This window comes from Girardinichthys multiradiatus, chromosome 15 (genome assembly GCF_021462225.1).
Source record: "Girardinichthys multiradiatus isolate DD_20200921_A chromosome 15, DD_fGirMul_XY1, whole genome shotgun sequence".
Classification (NCBI taxonomy): Eukaryota; Metazoa; Chordata; class Actinopteri; order Cyprinodontiformes; family Goodeidae; genus Girardinichthys; species Girardinichthys multiradiatus.
Window position 1 is genome coordinate 18310556 of NC_061808.1, and position 25981 is coordinate 18336536.

The 25981-nt window shown below is 39.5% G+C and overlaps 2 protein-coding genes across 5 annotated transcripts in view; both read left to right on the forward strand.

Moving 5' to 3' along the window:
* ppp1r13bb (protein phosphatase 1, regulatory subunit 13Bb) overlaps positions 1–19627 on the forward strand; it is a 31539-nt gene extending 11912 nt beyond the window's left edge. The window contains exons 6-19 of one of the 4 annotated variants that reach the window (XM_047387702.1): positions 3410–3511; positions 5866–6040; positions 6326–6525; positions 6610–6774; positions 7069–7261; positions 7745–7873; positions 12223–12356; positions 13152–13602; positions 13691–14427; positions 14562–14699; positions 15389–15522; positions 15601–15767; positions 15879–16078; positions 16788–19627. In XM_047387702.1, the coding sequence (XP_047243658.1) occupies positions 3410–3511; positions 5866–6040; positions 6326–6525; positions 6610–6774; positions 7069–7261; positions 7745–7873; positions 12223–12356; positions 13152–13602; positions 13691–14427; positions 14562–14699; positions 15389–15522; positions 15601–15767; positions 15879–16078; positions 16788–16829 (2967 nt within the window). In that variant the 3' untranslated portion in view covers positions 16830–19627. Of the gene's footprint in view, positions 1–3409; positions 3512–5865; positions 6041–6325; positions 6526–6609; positions 6775–7068; positions 7262–7744; positions 7874–12222; positions 12357–13151; positions 13603–13690; positions 14473–14561; positions 14700–15388; positions 15523–15600; positions 15768–15878; positions 16079–16787 lie in introns of all 4 variants that reach the window. The other 3 variants (XM_047387701.1, XM_047387699.1, XM_047387703.1) reach the window with 3 other exon arrangements.
* Positions 19628–21841: 2214 nt separating this feature from the next.
* The window catches only part of LOC124881892 (disheveled-associated activator of morphogenesis 1-like), a 57321-nt gene continuing 53181 nt past the window's right edge, over positions 21842–25981 (forward strand). Inside the window, exon 1 of the mRNA XM_047387790.1 lies at positions 21842–21991. The gene's annotated coding sequence lies outside the window, so the exon portion shown is untranslated. The remainder of the gene's footprint in view (positions 21992–25981) is intronic.

A 25981-nucleotide genomic window follows, 5' to 3' on the forward strand; every position in this document is an offset into this window, starting at 1 on the left:
GGATTTGTTTCAGAAAATAAAATGGGTACAAAATAAATTCTAAAAAAATTATCAAATGGATTTAATATTTCATTTATACATTTTAATATTTGTGAAGTTTGGCGTAAGTTTTTTTTTTTTTCCTTCCTTTTTATTTAAATTGTCAGGTTCTAGTTCTTTTCTCATGTAAACCCAGTATTGTGTTAGCCATCATTATCCACTTACCCCTCAGATCCCGGCTGTGCCAGGAATGCTGCCTGGTCTGAGATAAGAGACGCTAAATTTGGAGGAGGTCTGTGAACCCGCACGGAGGTGCAGAAATAAAGAAGAGGGGAATTTCTCCAGCAGTTAAAATGACTATAAAAAATCCTACCAATTGGCAGCTTATAAAATACATCATAAGGTGCTGATTTTGTTTAAGCTGTGTTTACAATGTTGACCTTCCTATTGTTTGTGCACACAAAATGGATATTGATACACAAATACACAAATTAATATTGTTAAAAACATCAAAATATAACTGCTCCATCTTACCAACAGCAGATCTCCTTCCAGGAAAGATGATGTGCTGTTTTGTATGGCAAAGCTACACTGAACAAAAATATAAACGCCCCATGTCAAATATAAGAGTTCTATTAACATTTGTGTTACGCAATATATAGAGAAACTCAAAATATATTTTCAGTAATTACTGATCTTCATATCAGCATTGATAACATCGTGGTATGGCCATTTGTAGCGGATTGACAGTCCTTTGAACATGATAGGGGTCAGGTTGAGGAATTTGATTTTTCAGTATCTTGTGTATCCGCCAGCTGCGTCTCTCAGAGCAACACATCTTCTTCGCATGGAGTTGATCATATTGTCTATGGTGGCCTGCGGAATGTTATTCCATTCCCCCTGGAGTGCCACACGGAGCTGACCCACATTGCCTGGAACTGGAACACGGTCCCGGACACGCCTATCCAGAACATCCCAAAATGCTCTATTGGGGACATTCCAGTCCAGGACTTCAATGTCCTCTGTTTGTTGCCAGCATCCATGCAGATGCAGGTCATGTTGAAAGGTGATGTCATGCTGCCGCACCTACGGCACAACAAATGGGGTGAGAATCTCGTCCCGATATCTTTGTGCATTAAGGTTCCCTTTAATGAAGTGCAATGGTGTCCTTTGCCCGTATGTGATGCCTGACCACACCATAATGCCACCACCTCCATGGGCAACCCTGGGCATAACATTTGCATCTGCAAACCGTTCACCCACCCGTCGCCAGACACGATACAACTGGAACCTGGATTCATCCGTGAACATCACTCTTCTCCAGCGTGCCAAGGGCCATCGGACATGTGTATTCGCCCATGCTAGTCGGTTCCTACGCCGGACAGCAGTGAGATCCAGACCACAGTGAAGGCGCCGAGCATGCAAGTTGGCTTCTCGTAGGCGGTTATGGACAGTCTGAGGTGTGATGCGTCTGTTGTGCAGACCAATAGTCTCATCAGCTCTGTGTGTCGCTGATCTTAGTCGATCCTGCAGATGGACGAGCCGGATGTGGCGATCTTGTGCTGGAGTGATCACACAAGGCCGACGAGGATGAAGTCGGTTTGCAGTAGTGCCAGTCTGTTGGAAACGAACTCTTAAATGGCCTATGGTCCAATAATGGACATTGAGCCGTGACTGACAGAAAGTTGGATTAAAAATTAAACATAAATCAAGAGAAATATTACTTTTGTACAATAAAATGTCAGCAACTGGTCATTTACAGTTGTTAACTCCACATGGCAACAATATTTTACTTGGGCCGTTTATATTTTTGTTCAGTGTAAATATTCAGATTAGAGTTTTGTTGCCAGTTTCCAATCTCTAGTTTCAGTTTTTGTAAAGTTTTAATCTGCTGATAACTATTTATTTCCTCATAAACAATAATTGCAAATGTTAAAATATTTTTTTTGTTGCCTTCCTAGCTGTGAACTGTATCATTAGAAGTAGCTATAACGTCACACCGTGAATGAGACACAGGATTCGTTGTAAAACAGTTGTACTATTAAAACAAGGACATAATAATTTGGACATTTTGACATTTCAAGCTGTCTTTAGCAGCTATTAGCAATTAAACGGTGGTCTCTGTGTGCTTCTAAGAGTGCAGATCGTTACCTCACTCTGAGATTTCCAAAAGGCTGCCTACATTTCCTAATTTAGCATGTGCCATGACAGACAGACGTTTAAAATCCCTAAAGATAACTGCGACTTTGCTGTAACCCTACAGCCTTCCTGTTATCTGCTGAAGTCGGCCCGATTTGCAGATTCGTCAAAGCGTCCCCAAGGAAAGGTGCAGAGTGACATCCCGTGGTGCACGGCTTTATCTTGTGTTTTCTCTGACTTTATTTTTAAAACCTCGTTAATACTGAAAATATTTACCTTGGAGACCCTGCCCTTCCATCAGTAACTTCTTCCACACTGAACAGCGTTGTGTTTAGTGCCACCAGGGAAAAAAAATACTTCGTCGATCTAAAAATTATCCAATCGTGTTTAAAAGCCATTTTGTCATTGCATCTCTACATGTAACCGATGCAAGTATTTACCTGCCACCCATTAATTCGAAACAGTTCTCTGTACTTGGGTTAAACTCCCAGCTGTGGACAGCATTGAAGGTGCGTGGGGTCGAGGAGTTTCCTTCTAACGTAACCAATGTATCTCCTGGAGATTCAGTGTGGTGTCTTTAAATGGTTGATGCTCTGGTATCTAATTGCATTGTCCTCTTCATGTGATCTCATATAAAGCTCATGCCACTAAATGGCACATTGCCCTCATCTTCTCCCCGAGTCACACTGAGGATTTATTTGGAGAAGACAGACTCGCTGTTGTGCAGAATTCAGCCCGATGCTGTGAATATCTTTTGAAAATAATTTTTACAAATGGAATATTTTGCGTAACTTATCCTTTTGTATTTTAATCTGGCACTTTTTTTCTTTTTATATAATGTTTTTAGCTTATGTAACTTTGGATGCCAAATGTATTATTCCGCACTTAATGACTTTTACATTTGTGGTTGCCGTACAGACTTGTGGAACATTTACCTGAGTGGTGGCCTTAGGAGATACACAGATATGTGACGCGGAGTCTCGGCGGCAGCTTTCAGCTCTTACAGCTTTTTATTTCTCAGTTAAACCTTGATGTTGTGGCTGGATGAAAAGCTGGGTATGCGCTAAAGTAAATCATCCTACTCATCAAAGCTGGAGGGGTGAAACAAAAGCTCAGGTCACGACCTTTTCTGAACCAGGCAGCTTTTAATAGTGGGAAACTATCTTCTGTGTTGTGTGTGTGTGTGTATGAGTAGTTCTTGTAACATTTCAGTGCGTGTTAACATTGGGATCACTATGTTCAGATTTTAGTGTCTTGACCACTGTGTGTGTGTGTGTGTGTGTGTTTGTAGGTGGGGAATCAGCGCGGGGAGCCCACGCTGTCAGAGCTGCAGGAGATGGCCACACGACAGCAGCAACAAATCGAGGCTCAGCAACAAATGCTTGTTGCAAAGGTAAAACCTTCAATCCTAATTTATTTTCCAGAACTGTTCTATGTTTTTAGATTTTGAGTTTCTATAGTTTAAGTTTCATGTATCTTTTTCTTTGGGTGTGTTATTTCAGACAGTCACGTTCTTTACATTTCATACTTCCTCTAAAATGAATTAGTGAAATGGCAGGTATATCATAAAGGGTAGGATTAAAGTATTGTAAACCAGACCTGCGCATCGTGTGTGCAGAAATATTACAGATACACTTTATTTCCTTTTTTCATTTTTCTCAAAGACCTTAAAACTACCTATTACATGTGTAATATATGTATATATCATGGTAAAATTTCTTAATGTAATTTTCTTAATATAAGTTATTAAGAAAATTGTTTCTTTCTAGTACTTCTTCCATCATTTGTGCTCAACAGTTGCAGTATTTCCAAATTAAAAGACAAATCCATGCAAAAGGTAAAAAGATACAATTTTTTCAGATTTGCGTTCTGCTAAATTGGTAGATGAAGCCAATATTTGGGTTGTTTCAGGGTAAAACCTGCTGGTAATGAAGCATGAGATTCTCAGTCTAATAAGTAAAATTCCAAAGGATTGACTCAAAAAGTTTAAACAATAACGTAAAACACAATCTAAGTGCTTTTATTTAAAGCTAAAAAGAAACAATTATTTCTTCTGCTGCTAAAACAGTATACAGTTAAGTCCCAAATTATTCACACCCCTGTCAGATTTAGGTTTAAATTCATCTTTTAATTTTACCAACATGTTTCCTCTGACTGGAAGAAATTGTATTACTTTGGATCGGCCCAGCAAGAGTACTGACTTGAATCTTACAGAGATTCTGGGTAAGGAGCTTAAAGATTAGGGTGATGGCAAGGAGGCCTTCTATGCTCAAAGACAGAACAGATATAACAATCGCACTTTGCCAACTGTAGTTTTAAAACACCTTTATCTTAATAAGGGTGATGTGTGGCCCTTTTTAAATCTCTACACCATGACTCACTAGAATAATTTTATTACAAATTTATTGTGAGGGAAAAGTATTCGAACCTTCCTTCAGCCAGCTGGACAGCAGTGCACAGCAAGATAAGGGGGAAGGGACAGTACTGCTCTAATCTACGCTTCATCCAGCCAGTGAAAACTGGTATCTCAGGCAGTTTTCCTGCATCCCATTAGAAAGACTTGAAACTGTAGGAAAAGTGTCAGTTCAGAGTAAATTTCATCAATGCATGTATCAAATGCCCGCTTGACTTTAAAAAACCTTCAAACTTTTAAATTTGATTCTTTACTTCATTTATTAGTGGAGAAGTTCAGTGACTTCTTTTAAAGCAGCCCAAACTGATTAAATGTAAAGCAGTAATTAAAATGTATTCCTTTCAATATGACACAGATTATTCATATGTTTGAGCTGATCAATTAGAAAGAAAAGCTCAGTTGATGGATGCCTGTGTTTGAAGTACCAACCCCCTCACTGATGGTTGGAATCCTAGCTAATAGCTGCTCTCAGATCCTGCAGGCTTGCCTTTTAGTTTGCATTTTAAACCACTTATGCGTTTGTGTCATGCAAAGCTTTTCTCATGACCTCAACGAAGGACCAAGCAGTTATATAACGATTGAAAGGGGATGTAGTGTGACTTGTAGCAAAGACACTACAAACACATTCAAAAATACAATGCATTTAAAAAAAAGAAAGTTTACTTGTGAAATCCGCTGTTTATGGGGATTTTGGCAACACTTTGATGCACTTGGTCCATCTGTTGTGTTTGTGTCACTCAGTGACATTAAGATCTGTCTCTCTAACGGGAGGAAGGGGACCCTGTGCCGTTTTAGCACACTGTCTCACTCCAACGTTTGTGTTTGTGGTTTTGCTGATCAGTCATGCAGAATGTAGCCCACTGAAGACCCCCCAGATAACGTAACAGTTTATTTCCTTTGTTGTGATGTGTGAAAAGTAGGCCCCACTCGAAGCCCTGCAGTCATTTGGAAACACAGGCCTGTCGTTTCCTATTTTAGGACCCTAACTGGAGCAATTCTCACTTGGGTAGAGATGAAGTCATCTGACCCTTTCTTCAGCCCTCAGACAGCCCTGACACAATGGAGCATCTCATCTAATTCACACAGCAGACCTGTTTTAGCCTTTTAAAAAGAATGTCTTCCTCAGAAAAATATTAAAAGCGGTGTAGGGCGGTGCTTTTAATGTGTTTTAATTGTGTTTTTTGCAAGTAAATGTAAGTTGATCACTTGCAGCATAGGTCAATATTTCGTCCTTCTGTTACAAAGACTTAGAAGGCCTCGAAGGTCAGACATAAATTTGCTGTCGCCCCCTGTGATTTTTCTTTTTATATCATTTTTTCTTTTTTTTTTTTAAGGAGCAACGTTTGCGTTACCTAAAGCAGCAGGAGAGGCGTCAGCAGCAAACTGTGTCCGAGAGCGAAAAGCTGCAGCGGCTGAAGGAGCGCGTGGAGAGCCAGGAGGCGAAGCTCAAGAAGATTCGTGCCATGAGAGGCCAGGTGGACTACAGCAAGGTCATCAATGGCAACTTGTGTATGTAAAATGACCATATGTACTCAGGTCTTCCTACACCTAATAAAGTCTTAACTAGATATGCACCAATCAGGCTTTTCCTGGCCGACACAGATTCCTAATTTCTTTACCTTATGAGTGTCAATGTTCTGATGGTAGTACAGCACAAATAAGCTAATCCAATGATTATATGTATAAATATGTTTGCCAAAGAACTGTGATGAATATTAGTGTGTACCTGGTAAAATGAACAGTATTTATTTTGGATTTTGAATGAGCTGATGGGATTTTTGTTTTGACATCCAGCGGCAGAGATTGAACAAGTCACCAGTTTGTTTCAAGAGAAGCAGGCCGAGTTACAGGCGGCTGTGCTGAGGGTGGAGCAGCTCAGCCTGCAGCTGGAGGACCTGCGAAGAGGAAAGCTCAACGGCATACAGACTGGCCTGGGCGGCCAAGTAACTGGCGCAGCAGCCTTAGAGCTCAGAAAGCTTTACCAAGAGCTTCAGGTAATGTGCTGCACGTTCTCACTGGTTTCAGGAGATTTACTTTGCTCCGGACTGCGGTAATGAGGATGTTTTTATATTCTTTAGATTCGGAATAAGTTGAACCAGGAGCAGAACAGCAAGCTGCAGCAGCAGAAGGACCTTCTGAACAAGCGCAACATGGAAGTGACGCTCATGGACAAGCGCATCAGCGAGCTGCGGGATCGCCTCTACAAGAAAAAAGCTGAGGCACGTCAAAAAGAGAATCTTCCTGTAAGACTAGGAACACTCACCCCATCTCTGATTTCTTGTCTTTTTAACCCCCAGGCATCATCATGGACACTTTTCTCCATTTGATCACTTTTTTTTTTTGGTCACGATTAAGCCGGCATTTTTGTTATTGCACATTGGCAGAAAATTAAACTGACGCCTGAGGGTTAAAAACCTTTTCAGTCAAATATAAAATTAAACATCAACTCTATGTTCCTTTAGGTTCTCTGAAAGTATCTATTTATAAACAGATGTTTTCCATTTTAACATTTAAACTGTCTGACACTCTTCTTACAGCTTAATAGAGCCAATGGGCCCCCCTCCCCCCAACCAGCCCCTGGTACTCTGGGCCGTGTTGCTGCTGTTGGACCCTACATCCAGGTTCCCGTACCGAGCCGACAGGATGGAGGCTACACACTACCGCCTGATCCACTGAAGCCTCAAACACTAGGTGTGAATGACCAAGCCAACCAGGGTCGTCCCAAATCAGGTGGGCTGGAGCTTGTCGAATGATGGATAACACTACTACCAGGAAAATGAGAAACTTTATAGGGTTTTATTGATCCCGGCGGCAGAAACTTTCAGTCAGCTTGAGCAACAAATTTAAAGATGAGCTTCTTTCACAGAAAAAGTGAAATATGTTTGATTTCAGTGTCTTCAAAATGTTTCCTGTTAGGATAGCAAGGCTTCAGCCGTCATTCTGCATGCGCTTTAAACAAATAAGGCTTTTCACTTCTTCACTTTGAACCCTTCCTGCATTAACCAAAGCTATTTCTTCCCAATGTCAACTGTTAGATCACAGCTTTGACTTGACCTCTGTGATTTCTATTTCCCTCCTCTCTAACCTTCATTCTCTCCCTGTGTTGTGTGAACTGTGTTTTCCCTCTCTTTGCCCGTCCTGGTCTCTCCTCGTGTTGATTCTGTCATGTCCATGTAATGTCTCTGTTTCACTGGGGGTTGGGCTTTTGGGCAGACGGTGTGCGAAAGCCTCCTGGTCCTTGGAAAGTGTCTGATTTAGACATCGTTGTGGACCCGGTACCCCCGTTCTTTCCAGAGTCGCACCCGGGCCCCGGGGCCTCCAGTGGCTCTGACGGCGCGTCCCGTGAGTCCACAGAGCTGCATATACAAAGGAGGGGCAACAAGTGAACCTTGTCTCTTGATTGTAGCACAGGATTCTCAGTATGCTTTAGATATTTTATTTGACAACAAATAACAGGAGGAAGAGATTGTCACCCTTATAATCCTCCTCAGAAACTCAATAAGGCCCATATACCACTTTTATTTGTTTTTATATTAAACTGATGACATCGTGAGGATTTCCTCAAACATTTGCAGATCCACAATACTGTACTCTGTTGCCTGAGTACAGTATTTATACCCCTTGACATTTCTCCCATTTTAACCGATTACAACCACAAACTTTAATTAACTTTATTGGGATTTTGTGTGATAGACCAACACAAAGTAGTGCATAAAAAGACGATGGACAGAATGCATGGTTTACAAAATGTTTAAAAATAAAACTGATGTGCTTTCCCCTAAATAAAATGGGAAACTAGCTGCTTCCAAAATGTTACCAATAAGTTAGTTAGGCAACCTCTGTGAAGGGCTCAGAGGTCAGAGAACATTAGTGAACAAACGGCATCATGAATACCAAGCAGCACTTCAGACATCTAAAAATAAATATAGTTTGACGCAATCTGCAAACCCGTCGAGACATTGCCGCCTACCTAATCTAACAAGCCAAGTGAGAAGAACATTAATCGGAGAAGCAGCCGAGAGCCCAGTGGTAACTCTTGAGGAGCTGCAGAGATCCACAGGTTAGGTAGGAGAATCTGTTTACAGGACAGTTTTTATTCGTGCACTCCACAAATCTGGCTCTGACGGAAGAGTGGGAAGCGGATGAAGACGACCATGGTTGAACGAAAGTGATAAGTTCTTCTTGTAGGGGGCATGGCAAACGTGGAAGAATGTGCTCTAGTCAGATAAGACCGGTTTTTTGACCTAACAGGAAAACTTGCTAGAAACCTAAGACTACACATCACGCTGAGAACACCATCCTCGCTGTGAAATATGGTGGTGGCACCATCAGGTTGTGTGGATACTGTTCTTCAGCAGGGAAGCTGGTCAGAGTTAATGGGACGATGGATGGAGCTAAATCCAGGGCAGTACTACAAGACAGCTGTCATAGACTGGGCTAGAGGTTCAGCAGGAAAAATTACACTACACACACAATCGGAGCTACAAATGAATTTAGAACAACGCATATTTTTTGTTAGCATGGTCCAGTCAGTCCAGACTTCAGAAATCAAATCCAAAATCTGTATCAAGACTTGAAAAATAATGTCCAGAGTTGCTTTTAATCCAGTGCTCCTTAATCTTAAACGGTTTTGAGCTAATTTGCAAGGAAGAAAGATCTAAAGTGTCTTTCTCCAGATTAGGTTTGTACAACATATCACAAATTTGTCCTTACCAGTATATCACTGCATGCAGTTTACATAATGCGAAGAACTGTCTGGGCTACAGTTAATGTTAGCTAATTATTAAAGACAGTTAATGTTAGCTAATTATTAAAGACAGTTAATGTTAGCTAATTATTAAAGACAGTTAATGTTAGCTAATTATTAAAGACAGTTAATGTTAGCTAATTATTAAAGACAGTTAATGTTAGCTAATTATTAAAGACAGTTAATGTTAGCTAATTATTAAAGACAGTTAATGTTAGCTAATTATTAAAGACAGTTAATGTTAGCTAATTATTAAAGACAGTTAATGTTAGCTAATTATTAAAGACAGTTAATGTTAGCTAATTATTTAACTACCACGCATTTAGTTGCTTAGTGACAGATATGTTCTGTGACACTTGTAGATTATTGCAGCATAAAAAAAAGTTTTAGAAGGTAAAGAGGAGGTTAAAGCTGCTGTAGGGAGTTCTGAGAAAACCGTGGACTTAGCCAGAAAATTTGAATAAGCACACCTTACAGGGGTGTGAGCGGCGCTTACATGAGCGTTATTGACGCGGCTAAGACATTCCTCCTGACTGAGCGGGAGCGGCGTATTTCTGCAAATGGCAGTAGGACCACTGGGAGGCGCTTGATTTATTTTATTTTTTTTTTCCTCAGATCATCTGTCTCATATTCTACTGTCAGGACGTAGTGACAGTTTTAACAAATATGTAAAAAATACATTTTTACAAAAGTTACCTACTGCACCTTTTAAAGGTGGACAAGTCACTAAGAAACTGCAGCTAAGCTGGTTTAAAGCTACAGCAGGAGACAATGTTTACAATAAAACATTTTTATTGAGATGGAAATAATTAATTTATCATTCTCCGGGAGCTGAATAGACATCATTCATCACTCATAGACTCAATATACTGTAGTTGTAATGGGACAAAATGTGGACAACTTCCAGGGGTATGAATACTTTAGTACGATGCTGCACATTTTACCTCGAGAGTATTTGCCACATTGTTAGGATTAACTCATTGTTTTTACTAGTTTTACGTCTCTTTAAAATATTTTCCCCTCTTTAGAAATGTTTGCTTTTGTTAAATGAACAATGAGCAAAGCACTGCTGATCCCGTGCATTTCATTTACAGTTTTGAGAAGGTTCGAAGAGTTGAGCGCCTCATTTGTTTTCTCATACAAACCAGCCAATAATCTCTTTTTTTTTTCTCAATTTTATAACATTCCCTGACTGCCTGTTGTAGCACTAACCTACATGCAGATATTGTAACATCTAAAGCACTGGGAAGCATTCACTGTTGTCAAATGCTTTGCATGCACAAAATGTTGACTTGAATCCTAAAATGTTTCCTCATAATCATTAAGAATCCTGATTCAAGTGTCAGAATTATTAGTTTTAATTGATTAAGTGAAAATTATTGCTTCCCAATTAATTGAAGGTTCCAACAACATGATTAAGCCCTTTCTGCTTTAGTTGTTGTTGATTAAACTTAGCCTCCACTTGATCTAAGACCTACAAGAAATCTGTTGATGAAATCTCTTAAACACATCATTGCTCACCCGCTTTATGGTTTTCTGATTTTTGTCGTCTTCACATTTACTTCTGCTGTTCTGTTGTTTCTTCTTCAGTTTTTTTTTTCCATTTGCCCTTTCCTTGCTGTCTAAAAGTGCAACCACTTAGTAAAAGAGAATTTTAAATGCATGTATTTGCTGTTTCAGCCTAAATCCACATCTTGGTCCAAGTGCAGTAGCTAAAAACTAATGCATGCAAATCCATTGGCATCCCTGCTGTGAAGTCCAGGCTCAGGATTTTTGTCCTATTGATCAGTATTCCTTTTTAAAGTCATTATTTCCAGCTCTGGTTCTGATCGATATCAGTTCAGATGGATTTTAGGCAATCTAGATATCTGAAATACAAAGTTGAAGTACTTCCCAAGAAAGTGTTGCTGTTCCCTGCTGAAGCAGTGCATTAGATAGGTCTCAAACCTGGATCAGTGCGTACCCAGCATCAGTGTCAGAGGTAAACACAGGGTTCCTGCACAGTCCTCAAAAGCATGTAATTTGATTTTATTAGATTTAATTTTCAATTCTGAAAAAGTATGGAAAAGAGAAAATTAGCAGTGGTTTCCAGACTTAATTCCTTATGCCAGTATCTAAAAAGATAAAACATTCTCTTTAAAATGGAGCTTTCTTAACATTTACAGTCATTTTTATTCAACATCATAACTTTTTTTTTGTCAAAAGTCATGTATTGATTTAATTTAATCAACTCATTCAAATATAAAAGATCAATTTAACCATTTGTTGGTCTGTAAACCTTTTAGATCAAGGTTTTTGTTTTAGATTCCAAACAGAGAAAACATTGAAACGCCTTGTTTTTTTAAAATGTATTTTTACTGATAAAATATGGTTATCACAGACCACTAAAACACCAAATTCTAAATATGTTGTGTAAAATAATCCAGTCCAGATTGGAGAACTCTTAGCTTTTATAGCTTTAAAAATACATCTAATTCATGTTGGCTCAGAGCTCTAAAACCAGGCCAAAAATTACTTTACCGCACTGACAAATCAAAGCCAACTTCCCCATCAGGTTGTTCAATGATTTCTGTAACAAATAGATATTAAAACTTAACAGTTTTTTATTCAAATATCCACAAAATTATAAGAAGTCCCAAATCCAAGTCTGGATAATTATAAAATGGACAATTTGTAGAAGACTTGATGAAACTGCCTGTCGGAAAACTTGTAGACGAACAATCTGTGTCACGGCATGATTTCTGGTTAATAGGAGCAACGTAAAAATCCTGAATCCTTCATCTAATCTGGCAACATGTGCTGGTGCTTACATTCCCTCACTAATATTCCACACAGTCCCGAACAACCATTTCATATTTACAAAACAAAGTCGAGTTAGTAAGAGGCGTGCATAGTGATGTTTGTCATTTTTCAGCATACTTATTGTGCCCTGGTTGTGTCCTAGCTAATGACACTGGCTGGCCTACTATAGGCAAGACCAGCACAACTCTGAAGCCTCCTGAGAGACGAGACTCAGGGACCGACAGCCAGGGCAAGAGCCCACCCTCAGGCTCCCCCGTCACCCCAAATGCAGAAAAGGTAAGGTGTTTTTTTTTTTTTTTTACATATATATATATCCTTCTTCATTAAAAAATCTATTAACTGCAGCTAATTTCTGCTTTTTGAACCTGTGAGAACCATAAGATTTGAATAGTCATCAACCTGTTGTTGCAGTGGTTAGGAAAAATCACATTATTACATTTAAACAGAGGGAAAACCTTTAGTTTTCTCAAATATAAACAACGAAAGCAGCTACACTTGAAGTATTCAGTCCTACCATTCAGCTATCTCTCTCTATGTACAGCTTCAGGATGTACCATATCGTCAGATCAATGTTTGAAATATGGCATTCAAAAATTCAAGCAATCCACTGGCATATTGCAACTATAATTAATTCAAACTCTGCCTGCCACTGTTATGTTTAGCTAACGTTTAGGGGCATTAATTGATTCTCCTGCTCAGACCAGACATGTACTCTGTGGGAATGTTGTAATGATGGAAAAGGGAAGAAAATAGTCAGGAAAATGTTTGTGTGTCATTGATATCGTCATCTTAATATTAAGAAAAAGCATCACAATTGCATGTTTTCCTGATATCAGTACAGCCCTAATAGTGGATGCTATCAATTAAATAATATGCTGATTTATGTTCAGCAATTGAACATAAAATGTTACTTTACAAAACCCTGATACTAAGTGGTGTCCTTTTTCAGAAATGTGAACTGTTGCATCCATTTAGTTTTTTTTTTGCTGTATTCCTTAGATTTTTTTGAGTAGAAATTGATGTAGCTTCCTTTTTATAGAAATGTTTTGGCTGTTTTCTGCTTTTTAACAGGTGCTAGATCCAAAGCTTGCTGTATCCTCCCCTGCCATAACCAAGCCACAGCCGCCACCATACGGATCACACCTCACCTCTGCAAACTTAGCCAGCTCCTTGGAGCGCCGCAAAGATGCACCTCTTCCACGCCCGCTTCCAAACCCACCGGCGCCCGCGTGGCCCCGTGTGCCACCCTCTACCGGCTCCTCCTCTCAGCAGATCCAGCAGCGGATCTCTGTGCCACCGAGCCCCACCTTCCAGCCCAACATCCCGCTATTCCCTCCTATGCTGAGTGAGCGTCTGGATCCTCCGCCTGCTGTGGCAGTGCGCCCCTTTATCCCAGACAGAGGGACACGGCCTCAGTCGCCCCGTAAGGGGCCTCCTACCGTAAACTCAAGCTCCATTTATCACATGTATCTCCAGCAGGCTGCGCCAAAGAGCCAACCATTGAAGCCTGCTGTTAAAGCAGGTAAGATTTAAGAACGTTTATAATTAATTTAAAATATGAGATTGAAATAACGGTTTGCTTTAATTCGAGCATCTGTTTTTACCTCTAGTATACGGGAAGCCTCTTCTCCCCTCCAGCTCGACACCAGCATCTCCCCTGCCATACGTCCAGGCAGGTGGGGCTTTCCCGGCGCTCCAAGGCCTGCCTGGCAGTGACGACTCTGTAGATGGAGAACTTCATGATCACGAGGGCTTCCAACGCCTGGACCCATCTGCACCTCCTCCAAGTGTGGAGAATATTCCACGACCACTCAGTCCCACGAAGCTTACGCCTATGGTTCATTCCCCGCTCCGTTACCAGAGCGACGCAGACCTGGAACTGCTCCGTAAAAAGCTAGCCAACGCTCCAAGGCCGCTGAAGAAGCGTAGTTCCATCACCGAACCAGAGGGCCCCAGTGGACCTAACATCCAGAAACTTCTGTATCAGAGATTCAACACTCTGGCTGGAGGCATAGAGGGGAATGGTGGGAGTGGATCAGGTGGGAGTACTGGTGCTGGTAATGGAACACCGTTTTATCAACCAGCTATTCCACCTGGATACCTGGGAGGTGATTTGCTGGCCGACACAAACAATGGCAACCTTCTCTCTGAGACACAGCTGCCTCCGCCACCAGGAAAGAATGGACCAGGCTCTGAAGCTCCCTCTACCACCGATGCTAATGACAATGAACCCATGACCTCGCCACCAAAAGCAGATACAGATCCAGGTGAAGAGGAGGAACCAGAGGACAACACTAACAACAACGTAGGAGGCTCTGAGGCATCTCTGCCCAGCCCGGTGCCAGAGGTCAGCACTCCGGAGGAGAGCGGGATGGCTGTCTCACAACAGCTGGTGGGACACTCACAGAGGTGTTTTTTTTAAAAATACACCGTTAATTTAAAAAAATAACAGACATATCTCTCTCGTTTTTATTGTTAAAGGAGAAGCGCACAAACCTGAAAAAGCCCGACTCTGATCGCACTGGTCACGGCTTCAGAGTCAAGTTTAATCCTTTAGCCCTGCTGCTTGATGCATCATTAGAGGGAGAGTTTGATCTGGTTCAGCGAATCATCTATGAGGTATGTCCTTAAGATGAATGTTTGATGTGCTTCTCATTTATAGAGCTTTGTAAAAGTATTCATACCCCATGAACATTTTCCTTCAAAGTCAGAAACGTTTGTGTATTCATTGGAACCAACATAAAGTAGTACATCACTTTAAAGTGCAAGGAAAAGCTGAAGAGCATCTGTGATCAGCTTCTTATAAGTCTTGAAACGTTTTCTCAATTGGATTTAGGTCTAGACATTGACTGGGACATTCTAACACATATACTACATGTGACACAAATATGGCTTGGTATAAACCATCCCAGTTTATCTGTCAGCTCTAAGGAACTTCCCTTTCCCTGCTTAAGAAAGGCATAGTGTGAATGGTGTGTTCAGATTCACCCACCTGGCGTGTGGATCTCTGTAGCTCCTCCAGAGTTCCCATAGTTTCTTCTGTAATCAATGCTGTCCTTGTCCAAGCCTTTCATCTCGGATGTACAGCCTCTGAGGCATTCGCAGAACAGAGTGTTTGCACGGGATTTTGTGTAACTGCAGGTCACTTTTTTTCTTAACTGATTGCTGGAAACCGTGTATTATCTTCCTTCCACTTCACAATGATGCACTACTTTGTGGTAATCACATAAAACCTTAGTATACAGTGAGGTTTGTGGTTATAATGTGAAAAGGTTACGAGGTGTATGGACACGGTTTCTTTCCTCCAGGTTGAGAATCCCAGCACTCCCAACGATGAGGGCATCACACCTCTGCACAATGCAGTGTGTGCAGGACACCACCACATCGTCAAGTTCCTGCTAGATTTCGGTGTGAACGTCAACGCCGCAGACAGCGATGGATGGTGAGTCTGACACCAGAGCTCTGCATGGCGACCCCTCCTGCATCTGCTTCCTTGAACTGTTTGTGTTCATCTGAGCAGGACTCCTCTTCACTGCGCCGCCTCCTGCAACAGCGTTCATCTCTGCAAACTGTTGGTCGAGTCAGGAGCCGCCATCTTTGCAAGCACCATTAGTGATGTGGAGACCGCAGCGGACAAATGTGAGGAAATGGAGGAAGGCTACATCCAGTGTTCCCAGTTTTTATATGGTAAGAAACAGCGCATTGAGAGATTGTGAGGAAAGTCTTTGTTTTCTAAGGCTTACTGCTGTTTCATCTCATTAAAATCTGACGGCAACTGTTCTGGACTCTCTGGCATAGGTGTTCAGGAGAAGCTGGGTGTAATGAACAAGGGCACGGTGTACGTTCTGTGGGACTACGACGCCCAGAGTCCAGATGAGCTGTCGTTTAGGGAGGGAGACGCCATAACAATCCTGAGAAGACAGGACGAAAATGAAACGGAGTGGTGGTGGTCCCGGCTGGAGGACAAAGAGGGCTACGTTCCCCGCAACCTGCTGGGGGTACGAAGAAACATATCACTTGTTTAATACTCTAGTTTTCCCTTCTGATGACATTCAGTCATCAATACCCTACCTGGCGCTTCCACTGCTGGGATAGAATAAGCTCTGTGCAAAATAAACTTCTAGATTTATAAACACTTAGATACAGGAAACGTTTATCGCACTAATTTATTGAACACTAAATACCACACATTAAAACAGAACAACATTCTCTAGGATCTATACAGCACTAGTGGGAAAAGTCATTCAATAGATGGTGGAAAATAGGATTCCTGCACAGTCTGGAAAAGTATGGAAAAAATACTAGTATTTTCGTGCTTTACTTCACGTTTTTTTTCCAGCCTTCGTTACTTACTTCCCACCTTATCTTCCTGTTCTTGGTTGTCTTCTTTCACTTTTTCACTCTTTTTCTTACTTTCACTCTTTCATTTTTCAATCTTTTTTCATTTTTTTCAATCCGATTTCTGGCTTTTGCAGGTTCCATGCACACATACACTCAGAGCTAAGTTCTAAGTCTGGTGAAGACTGTAATGAACAATATAGAACAATAAAGACAAAATAAAACTAGCACAAATAATTGTTGAAAAACAGGTAAATAATAAAAAATGTGAATAAATTCTGAATTGGTCAACCCAGAAATTTAGTATGAATGAAGTACTGGTAATAATGCAAAAGAAAAGAACTGTGATATCTGCGTTTGTCTCCGCAGCTTTGTCCTAGAATTAAGCCTCGTCAGCGCTCCCTGGCGTAACGTCCCACACCTGGACCAGAGACACAACAGAGGAGCCTGGAGCTCTGACTCCCCCCTGTGGCCATAACCTTCCCCAGCCTTGTGCTTTCACTAAATCCTCCCCTCATATGCAGAGGGAACTGAACTTTGACCCACCTAAACATGTCTGCACACACAAAGACAAGCACTCCAAAGTCTCTTGACTGTCTCCTTCCTTATTGATCTCACCACATTGTTCTGACTGATGATGATTTAAAGATTCAAACACTATCCCTTGTCTGTATTTCTTGCAGTGTTCACACTTCAGCCATCTCCCTAAAAAAAGTCTATTGATGGCATAGGTTTACATGATGCTGTATAATAACTGGAGGTTTATCTTTAAGTCTGATTTGAGTTTTAGGACGTTCTTTTTCTTGTTTTGCTCCACCTGAATAAACACTATTATAGGAAAAACTAACCACCAAAGACAAAAATAAGTTGAGTGTTTTAATTCACATTCTCTGTAGAAGCTGGAAGAAACGCTGAAGATAATCAGGTTCTTTGCTGCGGTCAGTAATTATTAACGTTCCCAGCAGTTAAAGTTGCTCTTGAGATTCTAACAGAGCTGAAATTGAAATATTATGGATAAAATGAAAATATAAATCCTCAGTATTACTCACACAAGCTACTTCAAAGGTTAACATAGAGTGACCTCTCATGCATTATGTAATTGATTTCATTCTCTTGTTAATGTGTAAAATCTGGGTGCAGAATTACTGTGGATCTGTGGCAACAACAATAAATTATAAGTGAGCCTTTGAACAATAATTTTCCATGTATTGTGTAACAAAGCCCAAACCGAGAGGGTTTAACATGTATACAAATAATCTCTGAAATTAGCACATCCCAAAGACAACGTGGTGACAGTGGGCAACAATCAGTGTTTTGCTTTTCAAGAGAATGTTGTGTGTGCAACTGTAGAGAGCGTGAGGAAATGCGTGTAACACAATTGATAGCTGCGTTTGCAGTGAAGAAAAGAGGTCATTATTGTTAAATGTCACTGAAATCCTAAATAGCTTTATTTATATCCATCACCCCTCCACAATTCATTGGTGCCCCTGGTACAGACGTGTACAAATGCCTTAAAGTAGATTATTATTGCAACTCTGTGACCCCCTGCAGCAAAGAGCCGCCACTCTTTGTTGCACCTATCTAACAGTGGGCGTTTAGAGTTTTTTTTGTCTACCTATAGTACCCCTCCTCAGTGTACGAGCAGACGTTATAAACTTGGGTTCTCATTCAGTCATGTTTATTGCAGTTTCCATTGTTTTAAGCTTAAAATATTTAATTGTTCTTACTTTAGATAAGATGAAGTTGTGGTAACTAGAGTTCTAGCCATTTCCTCCATTATAGAGATTAACACGCATCCACCATACTTGAGTGGTATGTTCTTTTGTCTTTCCCATTTTGAGGAGTGGCTGAGAGAGCTGGGCCTTTACGTCAAGTCATATCTATTCCCCAGAAAAACAGGATGTCATGGGTTACTTCATACAGATTCCTAGATACTCTGATAAATGTAAACAATTTCAAAACTTCTTCAGTTACATTTATTTCTGCGTGTTTGTTATTGTCAGTTTTATTTCTGCAAGTTATTTTAAAACAGTGCTGTGCAGGTTAGTTTGAAAACACACAGAGGCACTACAGCAATGTCTACAATAAGTGAAATAAAGTATGAGGAAATTGAGTAAAAATAGACTAAAACACTCAGCAGTATGAATATCAGGTGGCAGGTGGGGCGTTCCAATAAGTGGTTATTTCACATTTATTTCTTAACCTAAGATTTTTTTTCCCCACCTGAATAAATGCATTCAAAATAAAGGTTGGATTTTCTAATTTTTTTTCCTATGAGATTATCCTTGTAGAATTAAAGATGGGTTTAATTTAAGGCATTTTACGCATCTTTACCGGGGCGGTCAATGACTGAGTGGAAAACGTGCCGTCATTTAAGCAGTAAAGGGTTTCAACGTTCTTAAGGAAAAAAAAAAAGTAAGACGAAACCTGAAAGGACACCAAGTTAAATACACAAAAGAAAATGACTGATTAATGTTGCATAACTGTTAGCTATGATGTATAATTGCATCTCGAGGCGTTTTACTGGTCAGTTTTCTTTACGATTGAACCGCTTGTTGCTTTCAGACTCATCCCTACAAACTAGCTTTAAAAAAAAAGTACAGATAATTTATCATAGCTAGTTTTAGACTCTGAAATATTGGCTTTCCTTAACACGCAACTTCATAATCAGTCTGAAAAGAATGCAGGAAATGGACATTGTTTTTCTTTGGATATATTTCTTATTTAAAAAAGGTCCAAGCAAGTAGACCCAGTAGCAGTATCTCACTATTCTCTTCCAACAAAACGGACACTCATGATTTCAAAAACAATTACTTAACAGTTGTTTTTTTTTTTTTCGTGTGACCTTACACTCAAGTTCTTAATTTTATTTATATATTCTCTTTTTCTCCGTTCAAATCTTTTTTTCCCATCCTAGCTGGAATATACAATAAGTCTTTGGTTTATTTCTTATAATTTGAACAACTCCACTGAAATATCTCAGGACTGACAAATTGCAGCAGACACATTTCATCTCAGCTTTGGTATAGCATTTAACAAATTGCAGTCTGTTGCAAATATGTCTGGGCCATCATTGTAAAACTCCTGTTACCTTTGGTTTGTGCCATAAATACCTTTAAATTAGAGTGTGAATATTAGAATTGAACCTGTTTGTTTGAGCTTTACGTTGCTGAAATGCTAATAAAATCTATTTGCTCTGTTTAACTATTCATGGTAGTTTTTTATTGATTTTAAAAATTACAAAACTCTTGCGGTAGATGAATATATTCCAGCTGATCTTATTAAACTGAACACTAATATTTCACAATTTTCCATGTATTGCAGCAGATTGCAGAATGGTCATACACAGTATAGTTGTATGCAGGGTTTTTTTTTTTTTTGTGGAAATTAACTTGGTTAACCAGCTTGAGATTTGACTTAAAGTTAGTTTTTGGGTTCTTCATCTCTGGGTCAGGCATAATTTCTAAATGATTAGGACAGTTATTCTTAACAATCTAGCAGATGACCGAACATTAAATGGCCTTGCTTCACAAACGCTTTTTTAGACTATGACTTCTAATTGAACACTTTTTCCATCAATACTTAAATCTTAGTACTCGATACTGGACAAAGAAGTGGGTTGGCTGTGTCAATATGGAGAGAAGAAACGGAAAAAGACAGATTATCTTTTTAAGTTCAGACTGTAATTATGTAGTTTGGTGCCACCAGATGGCAGTAAATCACTTCTGTCCATGACCACTCAGTTTTCAAAGTTGGTTCCTGCTGATGAAAACCAAGATGGTTCTGGATTTTGTCTTCATGTTGGTTTTAGTTGAAAACAAAATAGTTTTCTTGATTTGATGAACGAGCACGACCCCTGGCAAAAAAGAAAAATGGAAATGCTACTTTAGAAAAATGTTGCAGTGAATTCTTTCTACACCTAATGTTAAAAAAGATAAGGTGTAGAAAAATTAATCTTGCAAACTCTGGAGGAGATCAGATGTGTTTCTTTGTTTTATTCTTTGTATGTTCATGTTAAATTTAATTTGGAGCTTTCAAAAACTTAAAACTGCAAAAATGTGAATTCTGTGCATAGACACTGCAGTTTATAATCAAAATCAGAATCAGCTTTATTGCCAAGTTCGTGCATACAAACAAGGAATTTGACTCCGGTACACTTTGCTCTTTTGTTCTGTTTTTGCATTACAGAATAACACAATATTTAACGGTTTTTTTCAGCATTAAAGAATGAACCTATGTTTTATGGTGACAGATTTTGGCACATTTGTTGGCACCATAGGTAAAGATGTGTAAAACGCCTTTGTGCAACCATCTTTTTACAAAAGGGGAATACTTGGTCTCCTTCCACAACATTTCACAAGGTTCAGAGAAGGACAGAGAGAGTGATTTTTCACCATCACTTCACAGTTTTATTTTATGGGATTTAGGTTGGGGAATCAAGATGGCCATGAATGTAAGGTGATTTTGTTTCTGATAAACGGTTTTTGTGTTGATTTGGTAAGATGCTTTGGATCACTATCCTGTCAGAAGACCTGCTGACAAACTGTTTTCAGTTTATTTGCAGAGGCTACCCAGATTTGATGTAAAATGTCCTGGTATTTTAAACAGTTCATGATGCACAGCATTTTCCCATAGCCCATGAATGAAAAAAGAAACATCCCATAGCATCACAGATCCTCAACCGTACTTAACAGTGAGAATGAGTTACTTTTCCATAGTGTTTGTTTCACGCTAAATCTACCCTGAGTGTTTGTTGCCTTAAAGTTCAGCCTCAGTTTCATGGGACAAAAACAAACCATTTCCATTAAGTTTAGTAGTTGGTAGTAGACCACAAGTTTATGTTTGTCATGGTAGGGCAAAGAAGGCTTTTTTTCTGGCATGTTGATGGTGTTTAATTACTGCTTTGGGTGCTTGGTGACCCACAAGTGCAACTCATTTTTGCAGTTCTCAAACCTGAACCTTTTTAAGCCCGCCTTCATGCTGCTTACTCTGTATGGCGACAAGATAAACATGAGTTCCTCACACAGCCTTGTGGCCAGTGACGGGAAGAAATGCGGTTATGTTTGAACATGTTTATGCCCCGGGGTAACAAGTTGTCAAAGATGACAAAGTTCCTAGAAACTCATGTCTTACAAAAGTGCTGCATAATAAACAAAGTCAGTTATATGGCATTTAAATTAGTCATTACTGCAAAACCAGCGGTTTAGTTAAAACTTTGCTTTTTTAAATGTGGGATTAATTCTCCCCATTGAATAAATGCTACTATTTGGGTAAAATTATTTATCTTAAGGTATTGGGAGAAAAAAAACAACTTATGTTACATAGCTCCTAGAATTTCTTTCCTGCCTGACATTAAAAAAGAAAATCAAGCACTACAACCCCCATGAGGCACCGGGGTAAACATTGAACGACGCGTGCGCATTACCTGGTCGAGTAAACCGATAAGGTAACGCGCAGCTCGGACCAACCAGCCAGAGGAATTCTATCCATCCGTCTTTCTGTTCTAATGTGGTGGTTTTTTCTTTGATAAACTCACCGACACAGAAAATTAGAGAAATGTCCGACCTAACGAGGTAAGTTCGGCGGAGAGACACCGGAACCGGGCCGTTTGCTTTGGTCGTGTTGATTGTGACCTCCGCACCACCGCCCGGTGAGGCCAGTCGGTAAAAAGCGGAGTAATGTCGGGGCGAGTTCAATCACGCTGGGTTGGTTTTCTGAACTGACTCACTGAGCTTTGTAATCATTAGAAACGAAAATATTAACCAGACAGGAGCAGGCAGGAGTCGGGTCAATATTTGCATATATTTTGTTTGTGTTTGGCGCACTTTTTTAATCATCTCTGAAATAAGCTGACCTGTCTGAACAAGTGAGATTAATAGAAACAGGAGCAAAAATGTTCCAAAAAGGTCCCTAAAAGTTACATCTACAACCCAGCCTTATAGACTTTATTCACTCTACAAGCTGCTTTAAACATGCAACAGTTAAATATTTCCTACATTGTGCTTGGACTTCGGTATTGTCTTTTGAAATGTATCCGAATAGTTACTTTAGCCAATCAGTATTAATTTTAACTGGTAACTGTAGTATTATTTGACCAAATCTTGCTTAATGGTTCTATATATATATATTCGTATGTCATAATGCATGCAAACCTAGCATTATTGTTGTATGATTTCTGTTTCCATGTTTCTAAAGCACCAATTGGTTATGAAGATGCCTGAATTAATATTTGCCTCCAAAACTTATTATTTAAAGCAATTATTTAAAATAAAAAACATTTTGCAGAATGTGAACCAGGTGAAGCTAAAGCTAGGCCACTTGAAGAGTTTTGGATAGAGCGTATTTACAGACAGGTTTTCATCTTAAATGCAAAATGTATATATATTTTTGTACAGTTTTGTCCTAATTACTGCTCTGAGTGGGTTGTTCTTTCAACAAATGACATGTTTTAGAGACTGTATTAGTTGGCATTTTTTCAAAAATCAATGAATCTCAGCTGATTAATTGTTTCAGCCCTAAAAAATAAAATATATGTTTATCCTTTGTGGTATATTCTTACTTACCTACCTAACTGGCCTATTGAGTTATTATTATGACCAAACATTTCATGGTCTTTTTTTTCATAATTAATATCTTCTTCCAAATTATGATTTTTAAAATATTTTAAATTAAATAAACACTTTTATTTCATCAATATATTGTTAATAGGGATTGAGATTCAGCCTCACAATGACTGCATTTATTTCTTTTAGCCATATAAATTATTTTCTTAAAGCAGAATGTTTTTATTTTGTCATCCACCAATTGCAGCATCATAGTATTAGTTGACATGACACTTTCCTCATTAAAGTCTTGAAGTTATCAGACATTTAATACTTCACTGCCATGGTAAAGTAACCAGCTCCATCGTGTGGAATAAACCCCTTTGTGGAGTAAAACAGTCACAGGTTGCTTAGAGTCCACAGCTGAGATTATCTGTAGTCTTATACCCAGTTGGACATTATTCAGAAAAGATTTAAATTCCAGTGCATTAAACAGCCCTCCATGGTTGAAGGCCTGCATGCGCTTGTAAGAAGGCTTAGTGATGTGGTGTCATCTGCAGACATGTTGTGACTGTAAACACTGGAGAGGTCTGACGTTCTTTTGTCCACAGCTTTAATGCTCAGAGAGGGAGGTGAGCAGGTGAAGATCAGCACTGACAGGCCTGGATATTTAAACTGAGTGTCTTGTTTTTCTAAATACTTTGCAGATGAGTAGTTTGTATTGAAACGGTGTTTTTCCTAAGCGTTAAGCTATTTTGTTGGCACCTAAACAATTGCATAACAAATGGTACATTTCCATATTTTAAATCAGTTGCAGTTTTTTTTTATTGTAATGCACTTCTGCCTTTTTGTGTTCAGGCTCATTATCCTATAAGTGTCTAAATGTGGTTGTATTTTGTGGCCATGTTTTTAAATGGCTGCGTTTCCTTCCATTAAGCGGTTAATGTGTCTTTAGGCTCGTCGCACCAACACCAACAGGTTCCATGACAACTTTGTTTCTTTTTGTTTGTTGACTATGTTGCTGTCCATCAGCTGGTATGAATTGGCTTTTGGCAATCTCAAGCACATCAGGTGACCCATCATGGCATCACTTCCTCTAATGGCGCACAGGGTTCAGCCAGAGCAGCTGCTGTGATGTTTTTTGGCGTCTGGTATTTGTTTGTGTTCTTCAAACTCATTTGATCATGTGGCTCATGTTTGTGATGGTGACTGATCCCAGTTGAAGGTTGATGTCAGTTGAAAATAATTGTATAAATGCCTGTTGGAAGGTGATGGATTAATTCGTCCCATATAAAAACCTTCAGTCGAGTTTGTGCTCCAGACCAAGGCTTCAGCACCAAATGTGGCACTCCATTAACAGTGGCTGCCCATTGTATGTCTTTTGGCACATGTACCACCAACACATGGGTACCTCAGTTAATGATCTGTGTTAAATTTCACTGGGCTGGCAGCGTGTCAGGGTGGAGGCTCCCTGGATAGTTCACCACAGCACAACTAAATGCCTGCCTCAACAACAGAGAGGAATGCTCATTTAGAAGAGTCTGTAACACAGCTGAGACCTAAAGGGCTCCATCTGTCTGCATTGTTTCTAAATCTTGTGTTGCCATTAATACACATTGGCCACAGCAATGACTAATAGCTCAAATGTAATTAGCAGCCAGACCATTAAGCTGACCGCAGGTGTTGTTTGTGAGCATAAAGTTTCTTGGGCATGAACATGTCTGCTGACATTCAAAAATCAGATTATTAAAGTAATTCAGCAGCAGTTCTCTTCAAATGTACCTACTACCTGTTTGCACAGGTCAGTTACCTGCAACAGTTCTTTATTTTACTCAATGTATGAGGGAAATCAGTCATGCATTGTATTTCAGTAGTTAGCTTCCCTTCCAGTAGAGCAGCATAAAATATTTAAAGTTGTCATAGCATTATCCTTGTTTGCAATACGGCGGCCAAAACAGACTGCTTGGACGCAATATTTGGTAAGATACTATTTTTTTATATAATGATAAATAATTGCTAATAAATTTATTGTATATTGGTAATAAATTTGTCCAGTTGGGTCTCTAACTGTCCTTAATGCCCATAACGCATGCATATTTTTACTGGCTAAGATGGAAAACTCATGAAGAGTAGTAGGGACTACATTTAATAGTTAAAAAGAAGAGTGTCAGCAAATATGGGCGTTTCATCGCAATTTTCAGCATAAGTTTTGCAGTTTAGTCATTTCCTGATATCATGCCGCCCAACCTTCCAAAGACGACATATATAGCAATAGCTTGCAATCACATGTCTATCCAAGCAGCAGAAGACCAAGAATTACGTAGTTTGAGCATTATCCTCATAATACCATGTTGATGTATACATTACTGTAAAGCAGTTAAACCCTAATGAATAACACATGAAGTGAATAAGAGTGCGTTTTTTTTTTTAGCTGCTTTCATTCACTGCTGCTATAGTTTACACAAGGGTTGTATGGTTCGCCAATTTAAAGTTCTGATGACAGTTATACAGAGCAACAGTGAAAACAGTGAAATTTCAATGTCAACATGAAATCTGCTATAATCTGTGTTTTTGGTAATGATGCATTTTTTGTCCAGTGTGCTCATTCATTAGTGTGGTGATGTTCATGAATAATGGGCTTGGCATGTCCTTTTAAATCCCTGGGAAAGGGTGCCGGTTTGTTAGGTCTCCAAGCTACTGCTCTTCAACAACATTTCTCCTGACTTCCTCCGCCACACTGGACAAATTGCCATATAAATCTTCACACCATGAGCTCGCGTTTTTGCTGGAGACTTTCAATCACCATTTTTATCATGGGGGTCCATTGTGTGATGCTTTGTTGTCCAAGTTTGGCGTTCTGTGTGCAACAACGTCACTGTTAGTCAACATTCTCAGCTGCGTTGTGCTCTTTCTTTTTTACATGTCTTGTCATTGAGGAATGAAACCATTTGATTAAACACCTAATTGAAAAGTGCAACTAAAAATAAGATATGAGAGTTACACTAAGCTGTGTTAGATGAA